General features: G+C 38.0%; 1 protein-coding gene across 1 annotated transcript in view; it reads left to right on the top strand.

The window, feature by feature from the left end:
* Window positions 1-10,971, top strand: part of RGS22 (regulator of G protein signaling 22) — a 65,142-nt gene that overhangs the window by 32,734 nt on the left and 21,437 nt on the right. Inside the window, exons 12-14 of the mRNA XM_030444700.1 lie at window positions 1,057-1,182; window positions 2,755-2,856; window positions 8,484-8,678. Coding sequence (XP_030300560.1) covers window positions 1,057-1,182; window positions 2,755-2,856; window positions 8,484-8,678 — 423 coding nt within the window. The remainder of the gene's footprint in view (window positions 1-1,056; window positions 1,183-2,754; window positions 2,857-8,483; window positions 8,679-10,971) is intronic.

Here is a 10,971-nt window from a genome sequence, read left to right as displayed (position 1 = left end):
AGAAAAGGCTAGTCTTTGTGATTAGGTTTACAGTTAGAAACCTGTATTGAGGAAATGTTCACACCATGAACTCTTAGATTTTGTACACCTGCATCATTCAGAGTTTTCTTCTGGCTGAGGGAGAAAAATACTGTTTACACTTACAGGGCTAGACTGGAACCTACAGTCAGGACCCCACAATTTGCTCCCATAAATATGATGCAAAGAGGAATGTAGGAATCCATTGTTCATACTTGGGAGTGGGATCTTCCTGCTCTGCTTCAGAAGGCTGGCTTCCTCCTGCCCTTCTCCATCCCTGTTACTGTTAGGAAAGAAGGCAGCTGTCAGCCACTGCATGCATCTGCTCACACTTCTGCTATCAGAGATGACAAGTCAGCCAAAATTTCTCCCTTCTAATCATCAGAATCCAATTTACCAGTTTGTAGCCTCCTCTGGTTTCTCTATGAGCCTTGTCACAATGGGTACAGTCTTCCTCAGACACTCCAGAAGCCAGCCACAGTAAAGGGAATGGATTTCCTCTGCCCTAAGCTGCTCATGATTTGGTGCTGATGTCAGTGGAGTAATCCCTGGAGACATCTTCTGTTTCATGAGAGTAATTTTGAAACCTGACCAAATAACCACTTGTTAACTTCTGTTGGTTCAAAACACAGTAGCTTGAGCTGAGACAACTTCTGACAGTTAAGTGATATGGTTTATAATTTTTTATCATTGGAATTCTTGGAACCAAACTGCTAGTGACAGAGTGAAGGCCAGCTTTGTTTTCCTGTTGGAAATATTGAAAAACCACCTAAGGTTCAAATTGTGATCATTTAGATACTCTTCATGCCTTCTGTTATCAGAGCTTTTCCATCGAATATGAATATTGTGGGAATATGAGTGAGAAGATGGTATGGTGAGCTGTGATGAGATGCATATGTAGTAGAAAATGGAGTCTAATTTCTTGGGATGAAGATAGTAATTGAATACTCTGCATGGCCCTCCCTTGTGATGTACTGACAGTTGAAAATTGTGAAAACCTACTGTTCCTTGCTGTATAACTACTTTTTATTTGTTCAGGGGAAAAGTGCTGCTGGCAGTGTTGTCTTAGGGGAATCAAGAATGGAAAGCATGCTGCAGTCTCTTTATTTGGAGAACAGAGCAGGCTACTACTTCACACACTTCTGTGAGAAGTCAGGGAATAAGGTACGAGCATTTTCCTACCCTGTGATAATTTAGTCTATAATTGACTGAATGCCAAGTTATAGAGGGCAGCCAGGCTGCAAAAAGATGGAGAAAGAAAGATTGATGACTGGATGAATAATTACTTGTGAGACTCCAATCCCTCAACAACAATAAACTGTTCATGTGTATACTCAAACTAATGACAGGTCTTAACCAAGCCGTCAGATCCTAACTGTCTCAGAACTATTGGAAATCTGATTGTACCATCAGGGATAAAAAAAAGACTAATCATTTTTAAAAACTGGCCTTTAACTTGGCAGAAAAAATGAGGTCTTAACCCACAAAAACATTTTTTAAAAAGATGGAAATTCCACTCTGCTATTACTCATGATAATCTGCCTCCTTCTTAGTTGCTGGGTTAGCGATGTCCAAAATCTCCAAAGTTTTAAAAACGTTCTTCTGCTTCCATGAAGCTTCTTGGATTTCTGAGAAACATAACACTATTTCTTCTGTGCAGTCAGCAGATCCATCATTCATTGCTGGGTGTAAACTGAGGATTGGTTGGAACAAGTTATGAATCTGAGTCAGTGTTCAGTGGCTTTGCAGAAAATTTGAGTCTTTAGGGGAGATTTGAATGCAATCAAGATGGACATCTATTTCACCACTGGCACAGCCCAGAATCCAACAGCAGTAGCTAGAAATGCCTTTTGCTACCAGAAGGCAACAGTCAATGTTTCCAAAGCCGAATACCTCCAGATAAAGATATTAAATATGTATAGATAGAAACCTAAATAAAAGAATCTTATATTTTCATTGGAGACAGGCACACACCCTCAAGTCCTGTAGCCTTTGCAGGTGCCAGACTCCTTTGAAAATTATTTCCTTCAGGCTTTATCTGCAACTGTGGATCCTGTTTCACTCCTATGCCAGGTATAACAGGCTACAGTTCTGTGGAGCTGTTCCCTGTCCCTATATTTTTGGAATGTTTTCTTCATTGTCCAGCGATGGGAGTTCCAGGCTATTTTTAAGCCAAACTCCAAGCTCATAGGAACTTGATTTGAACAGAGGACTTGTGGGAAGGTCTAGACTCCGTCTTCTGAAAGATCTTTTGATGTTTATTTGAATTTGTGAAATGAGGCCATGACTCTGTGCCTCAGAAATGCATGTAATAAAAATGTAACGATGGCCCCAGCAACATATGTCAAGTACAAAATATTTAATTGTTTTGGTTATTTCTGCAAAATACTGTTTCACCATGGCATGAATTCTGCATGTCCATTATCACCATTTCTTCTTTAGTTCTGGCTTTGTGCCACTGAAATGTGATTACTCTTCAAATATTAACTATAATGTTAACAATTTTAAGGGACAATTATGGACAAAGGATACAATAAAAGATACGGTATCACATTGAGAATGCCATTAAATGTGTTGTCCTTCTGCCAGTGTGCAACAGAAGGTTAAATCCATCTCAAATTGAGCTTGATTTATGATGACCCCAAGGAGCTTGATAAATTACTTGCTTTGGAAAGTCATCCTTTTATAAGGCTGTGATATTTGGGTGGCAATAACTACAATATTTTTCATCTCTAGTTGTGGAAGAACAGTGTGTACTTTTGGTTTGACCTGCAGGCTTATCATCAGCTTTTCTACCAAGAAACTCTTCATCCTTCTAAAATATGCAAGCAAGCTCAAGTAAGTTGTAAATAATATGTTTTCTCTTCAGAAATAGATTTGTTCATTCCCTTCACAAATACACTTGTTCAGTGTCAACACTGAAAAGAAGATACAAAGTAGAAAAATTTCCAAATCCTGACAATTCAAAAAGACCTAAATCTGGGTTGTGGACAATAAAAGAAGTTCTTTGGATTCTTTCCATGGAATTTCTTGATTTCAATGTTAAACATGCATAGTCTGATTTCTGGGCTCTAATGTCTGTTCCCAGTTTTATCTGTTACACTCAGTTTACCTAATCTCCCTTTTGCTGCTCTGTGTTGTATTTGGAAACTGTCTGCTTAGTGTTAGAGTTAATACTTTTTCTAAAGCATCTAATTGTGCTGTACCTTCCTTCCATCTCCTCTGTAGATTAGAATTGCAGGTCTCACAGTTCAGACTTTTTATAATGACTGTAGTGAAGAAAATAGATCTTCCAGTTGTCAGTCCTGTTCTTCTGACTTTCAGGGCACCACTGTGCTCTTTCCTTACTTGTCAAGTGATCTGTAGACCCTCATTTACTGTAAGCCAGAACTGATATTGCCTATAAGTGAGGATTCTTAGTTGGGAATGCAGTTTAAGTTGGGGAATAAAACAAAAATGAAGTGATTCACCACTGCTGATAGCTGTTGCTGTTGCCAGCTGCAGGCACTGGCAGGGAAAGAGGCTGCAGCAGCGTGATATCTGTAGGATTCCAAATAATTTTTAAAATCACTTTGTGAGACTTTGGTCTGCTTTTCCTCTGTAAACCTTGTGTAGGAGTATATCATATCTACATATTTCAATATATGCTGTAATAGCTACTTCACATGTCATCAGAACAAGTATCTGTACAAAGCAGTGGAGAATGATCTCTTTGTATTGTTATTGAGCATCTGAACTGCCTTGAATATTTCTTTTTTTCCTACTTGGAGGATTTACTGCGGCAAATGACACAATTTTGCATGTTTGTCCAGAATTCTCACCTGCATCAGTGTTATTTGTACAGAAATTCCAAGCAGAGGCCAAGGGCATGGATTCCTCCCTCTCTCCTGCCTCACACTGCCTAACTTGAACTGCTGCTCTACTGAGTTGTATTCCCCTCTGTCTCTCCTTAGGGCCTGAGGCTGGGGACAGCTGGCTGTACCCCAAAGACTGACTGTTTCCTCTATCTGCCCAGGTCTGAGTGTGAACAGGGACCCTGCTCACAACAGGCTTGCAAGTTAACCATATCTAGACTGTGTCTTCATTTTCCTATATGCTTTGTTGCAGTGGCTGCATGGCTGCAAATTAAACCCCAGATCTTCCTTATTTTTTCTTATCTTATTTCCAGCACTGGCCTGGTGGTGACAGCAGAACATCATGCAAGCAGTACTACCAGGCAGTTGCAGAGAGCTCCATATACATAGCCATTAAAGTAAATACATAAAAATGGAATTTGTGAAACTGTTCCATTAGCATAACTAACAGCTGAAATGTAACATAACAAATCAACACATGTGCTGCAACATTTGGTATCATTCTCAAGCTTGCCTTTTAAGGCTGCACAAAAATTACTCTTGTTTTCATTGGAACATGGTAAAGAATCAAGCTGCATCCAATCTACAGGGTCTGCTTATGGAAGAGTTGCCTTCCCAAAGTCTGTGCTCACCTTTGGCACATTGAGATAGTAATTCTAAATACTCCTAAGAGAATGGGGATCAGATTCACACAACACATTGTCATATATATTTTACTATCTTTTACAGAAAGAGACATCCAGAGAATTCATTGTTTCAGTTGTTAGGCATTTTTATCTCAGCTTTAGAACAGAGCAAGGAAATGCATTCCAAGGTGTACATTCATTCATCCAGGGAAAGAAACTATGGTGAGAATAAAATCTGATGGATACGAAAAATTATGAGTACTGGTAACCCTCAAGGAACATATATAGTTATTCACCACAAATATCCTTACAGGAATGTAAAATAAATTGGGAAAGAAAACAAATAAACAAACACATATTTTAGTTTTCTATTGTAAGAGTTATTTAGAGTTAGAAAACTTAATACAGTTATGGGAAGTAAAATCTTTTAACACTGGACCCAATTTAGATAAAGGAAGTTGCTCTTATTGTGAACATGAAGGGTCAGACACAAGATATCTCTTAGTGGAAAGTGATGATGGGGGGCTAAGGCAGTTCCACCTTTCATTTTAAGATCAGCCAGTGCATTGTGTTCTTCCATCATTTGATTCTGTCAAGCAGCTCCACAAGCCCCTTTTCTAGAGCAGATCAGTATCTATGCCTTCGGGCAGCAATGCAAAGCACTTGAACTTAAATTCTTTTTGTTTTTCTTGTGCCTCTCTAGTCATTCTGAGGTTGCTTATCACTAGCAATCTCATCAATCACACCAAAACCCAAGGCCTAAACAATCCTTGATTTGGAAAGTCACAAACGAGACCAAAGCCTTAGTCTGAATTTCCTAGGCATTTTGTCTTCAGATTTGTGCCATTATAAGTAATTTCAAGGTGCAAACTGACCAAATTTCTAAGCAGTGTTTTGGGTTCAATGCATCACTTATTCTAATACATTTACATACATAGGAAAATATATAGCTGGCAGGTAGGAAAACTCTTTGTATTTTACAAAAGGAACAAAACCTGGAATAAATGAAGTGTGATGTGCACTTGATGTCACATTGCTTAAGATTTGTGTAATGATTTGATAAGCTTTAAGTTAATTTAATATAATTTTTTCCTGTTGGAAAAAGGTCACACAAGACCTATGTGACATGGGAGTCAAAAAAAGGCTAAGAATATACCTTTTTAAAGGATACAGTGTATTTCCCTCTATTTCTTGCTAAGTTCATTGCTCAGTGTTGAGGGCTGTGAACACAGACCCTTCCTCTTTCTTTGGCATGTCTAGAACTCCCTGCAGCTGATTTTGCTGCAATCCTTGCATTCAGCTGGTGCAGATTTACAGATGCACTTGAACTCTTAGCACGGGACACAGGGATTAAAGATCCTTCTCATTTCTCCCCTTCCTGCAAGTGCACGCATTCACTTTGTCACTTTGTGATGCTATCTTTTTACTTGATAGGTCAAATTCCATAGCAATGGATTCTTACAAGAACTCAAACAAGAAGATGGCATCACGCCAAATCCTTGGGCACTGCATCCCTAAGAGGCCATCCTGATTACAGCACTGAGGGGCTGATCCTTTGAGTTTGGAAAAGGGCACTCCTACAGCTAGTTAAACACCTCTGAGTTTCTGCTTCACATGTATTACCAGCCCCAACTTGTTTCTGGAAAAAGAAATCTGTCTTTACTATGCTCTAGTCTTCCATGTGAAATTATACAGGACTGGAGGCAATTCTAGAGGTAGAGCAGCCTGCAAAGGCAGTCCCTAGTATGACACTATATTTCAACTGTGTTTATGTGAGAAGATTTTCAATAGCTTTTGGCCAAAGCTTTCTTAATCTGGGCAATTTTTGACTCTGTAGGCTGATATTTTTTTGTCAGCCCTGAAGAAGAGCTGTGAATATGCTCAAGTTAATCTGTCTCATAAGAAATAATGGGGGAAAAAATGGTTCTACCCAGGAAAGATGTGGAATGCTTGTTTTGGTTTTGTTCTTAAAAATGTCCTAAAATGACCAGCCATTTAAAAAACTAGGTTAAATGTGTCTTAAAATACTGAAGACCTATTTTAAACCCTTTTCACCTATTTATAGATCCCTTGTGTGTGTATTTATGAGTCATAACAAATGGAGCAAAGTAGCCCTAATGATGAATAAAATGGTTAACCTCTCTTTAAGAAGTCTGTTTTTAAAGACACCACATCTTTATGTCATTGGACTGGTCCTTTGTAATTTGGTTATTTTACATGTTAAATGTTTTTGATCAGACTAAAACACGATAGAACTGAAATTTGTGTTAGGGTTTTTGAAAGTAACTTGCAACTTTTGAAATCTATATGAATATAATTTATAATGTCTCTTAAATTTAAATTTATTTTTGGGATTTGCTGAATTTAGGATAAATACAGTCTTGTTCTTCAGCTAAGACCTGTGGATGTCCTCATTTTTTGACCTTACCCTTTATGCGTGGGGGTCTTTATTGCACTGATAACATGGGACCACAATAGCCACAAATAATCTTTGTTTTCAGTTATTAAAGCTACACAGAAAAGGGTTATAGTCCTGCATAGACAGCAAATACAGTAATCATAATATGTTGTAAGTGGGGGATGAATGCCAGCCATCATAGCCCTGTATACCTCAGAGACCTGATGTCAGGAAGGTTTAAAGGGTTTGTTTCAAGTTGTTAAGATCCCAAATAATGGGGATTTAGTCCGGTACTGTTACTGAAATCAGAAAAAAAAAATAATCAGAATTTCATTTAAAACAAAGAGAAACATAATTATTTCATGTGCCCAAACCTTCTCCCCACTGTTCTTGAAATCTGAAAAAAACAGAATTCTAATACTGCTTGAACACAGGGTAAATGTGTAAATTTTCTTCTTTTCCACTGCTTTGTACATATGCTATCTAAAGATGGAATTTAGTAACATAAGGAAAATTAAGTTCTTAATTGTCAAAACTGTGTGATAATAAATAATACAGATGAGTTCCCCACTGCCATCCTCAATGCCATCATGGGCTCCTCGGTGCCAACTCAGAAATTCTGAGTCATGCTCAGTTATCTGATCCCCTAACTACATGTTTGAAAGCTATTTAGACTTTGACAGTGTGAAGAAGAAAAACATTTTAAAGAGATGAAATTTGTTTGGGCAGCATCTTTTTTTGTTTCAGTTGAATACCCAGCTACAGTCAGAATTGTGATGTATTAGAAAGATATTCTGGAATAACTTATTTCAAGATATTCCTGCAAGAAAGTAGCTTTCTCTGAGTTTTCAATTAATTTTTCATAGGAATTTATGAAACATTTAATAAACAAGAATTTGACTTAGGGGACTACTTGGAAAAATAATCCTTTAAAAATAAATTTTAAAAGTACTCTATGCTTCAAGAATGAGCTGATTCTCTACACATCTTCCATGTGTATGTGTTGAATGGCAACCTCTGTTCTTCATGAAAAAGCAGATTGTAGTCCTTGCTTTGATAAGGACTTTGACTTCAGTTGTACAGTAATATCTCCTGTTACAGATCCTGTTCCATGATGGAGTCTCTCCAGTGTCAAAACACTGTGCAAGAGAATCACCACACAGAATGAAATCTTATAATTTTTACCTTAAATTTACAATTTGCCTTCTATGTAGAAGTAAGACTCCATGACAAGCTATCCCAACCCATTACTACATGAGGAGTGCAGTTGCTGCAATGATTGTGGTTATTTGGATCTAACTAAAACCAAGCCAAAATATCTCCAAGCAAAAACTAAATGAAGCATTATTTTGTGACTAACCATTTAAACAAGTGGGAGTAAAAGTGGCAGGGAGGTCAGGTATGGCAATAACAGGACTTTGGACAAAGCAGTAATATTGGTAAAAACAAGACAGGTGTAAATAAGATAAATGTTCAGATCTTATAGCAGAGGAGAGTGGAAAATATGCATTAATTCTCTCACGTTAATACCATGATAATTGGAATGGATAATGGCTAAGAAACAGTTTTTTCTCTGTTTTATTGTAGTTCCTTTATGCAAATTACATTGCCCCATCTGCCAGTATGGACATTGGACTTCATCAGAGCAAGAAAAACATGATTTATCAGAAAATTGACCCAGCTTTTGAGGACCTTTTTGACTTAGCAGAAGAACATATCCTCACTGTGCTACTAGAGCCATGGATGGAGATGGTGGAAGCAGACACATGTGCTTATGGAAAGGTAACTGCTCTGCATGACATGACGAAAAATCCTTATATCAAGGAGGGAAGTCACAAGAGCCTAAATATGCAACACTGTTGCACTTGAAGTCAGCAGGGAAGTATTATGGGATGCTTTGCTCACCCATTCTTTTTTACACTGTTGTGTAAAAAGTAGCATGTGTGGAGCAGCATCAACTTTCTGTGGACAGGAGATTTGCATTCCAGAAGCAATGTGCAGGCTTCATAGACCCCTGGGTCTGTGAATTAGGAAGGGATGCATCTTGCTATGGCAAAATTTGTCTATGCACTCAGGAAACATCATGTTTCTGCAATCAAATTAATCAACATGTTTTTTCTTCTATGTTTTTAACGATAAGCACAGAAAAAGCTGCATTTCTAGAGTGTCTGTACAGTGCTGCTAGGGTCATATTAAGTATATCAAGTACTTCTTGGGGTCTAGAAATAAAGTGCAAATACTGCTTAGAGTAACAGGAAATGTGATTTGGTGATCCAGCTGTATTTGCCCCAAGACTTTTTAGATAGCTGCCCTGCTGTCTCTAACTGAGCCCCAGAGGCTTCCTGAAGTAGGTGGTTCAGTGATGTACTCAGTGCTAATCCCAGAAATCCTCTGGAGGCTTGAACTGAGCAGGGGACACAGTGTTTGCTCTGGCTCTGTACTCTTTGTAAACTTACCTACAAGTTACCAGCTGCAGGTCCAACTTCTAATTCCAAGTCTTTAATATCTCTCTTGGCTATGGACAGAGAAGCTGTCAATGGAGAATGAGGAGTTGGTGGGCAGGGAGTTAGTTCTTAGGGTTTTTTCTCCACTGTAGTCTTAGATGAAGCATCTACATTTTTACAGGAAATATCATCACTTCTGCTGATACTTCTGTCAGCATGTAATGAGAATATGCATACATTGTCCCTTGAAAAACAGTCTGGGATCCTTCCAAAAAAGTTCAGTGGTACATTGTATTTTTGTTACTAAATCATGCATGCATATAGGGAGAACTAGAGCAGATAACTAAATTCAAAGTCGAGAATGGACTTCTGTTAGGTGGCAACCAGTGTTAAACATTGAAGATTAGAGTACAAGAATGGAAAAAAGCATACAGCAACACTGTCAGCTCCAGCAACTGAGCAGGTTCATGAAGCAGTGAGAGCTGGTCTTATCCACACTGGTTTTGATAGTCTTCAATGAGGTTTTTTTTCCCCCATGGGTTTACATAAATGTGTTTTGAGTCATTTTATATCTTCAGCCTCACAGTAATGGTGGGTTTCATAGTTTATTCATGCAATAAGAGAAAAAACTGCTTATCTTGGTCCGTTTGCAAACCCCTCCCTGATAATTTCACATAGTTTTATATGTCATGAGGAACAGTGAACAACTGCTGTCTTGTCATATTCTCAATTCTGTTATTCTTTTACATATTTCTGGTTTATCCCACTTCAATTGCATCTCTTTGAAACTCAAGAATCCTACTCTACCTGACCTCTCCTCTTATGGAAGGAGTTCCCTACCTTTGTTACACTTATCACCCCATCTGCAGCTGTTATTTTATATTTTTTTTATGAAATGCAAGCAGTATTCAAAATCTGAAGGCACTAGGGATTATGCAGTGGCAGAATCATGTTTTGTGTTTTGTTCTTTGTTCCTTTCCTAATTGTTCCTGTGATTCTGATTGCCCTTTGACTCTTGGTGAACTTTGAGTGAATGTGCAAAATGTAAGATAATAGCCATCCACAGTGATTCCAAGATGTCTTTGCTAAGTAATAACAACTAATGGAAGGCCCTAATTTGGAACTCACTGGAATGACTTAATGTTTATTGTCCTTGAATTCAGCTGCTCTTGTAACATGCAAATGTTAAAGTGTCCTGAAATCCTGCAGCTCTTCACAGTCAATTTAATTTTTTACTCTGGAATCATTTTGCAGACTTTGTTGTCTCCTCACTCACCTCCTTTTCCAGATAATTTCTGAATATTTAAAAAAACAGCCTCAGCGCAGATCCCAGGGAGACTCCAATAGGAACCCCACCCCACAGTGAAAGTTATTTATTTCTTTATATTTGATTTTTTACCTTCTAATTAATTCACAAGGGGCCCTTGCCTCTCATCCTCTGATAAATTTGTTTCCTTACGAAACTCTGAAAGAGGGAACATTGAAAAAAAAATACTGAAACAAAATACACGAGGCCAAACACATCTGCAAAATATTCTCTTCGCTTTTCAGCATCTTTTCAAAGCTTTTGGATAAATTATTTGTTTCTAAGCTACTATTTCTAAGTTTTTTCAGCTATAATTGTTTATGAC

Source organism: Calypte anna, chromosome 2, assembly GCF_003957555.1.
Source record: "Calypte anna isolate BGI_N300 chromosome 2, bCalAnn1_v1.p, whole genome shotgun sequence".
In the NCBI taxonomy this organism is placed as follows: Eukaryota; Metazoa; Chordata; class Aves; order Apodiformes; family Trochilidae; genus Calypte; species Calypte anna.
This window is presented reverse-complemented; position numbering and strand designations above follow the sequence as displayed.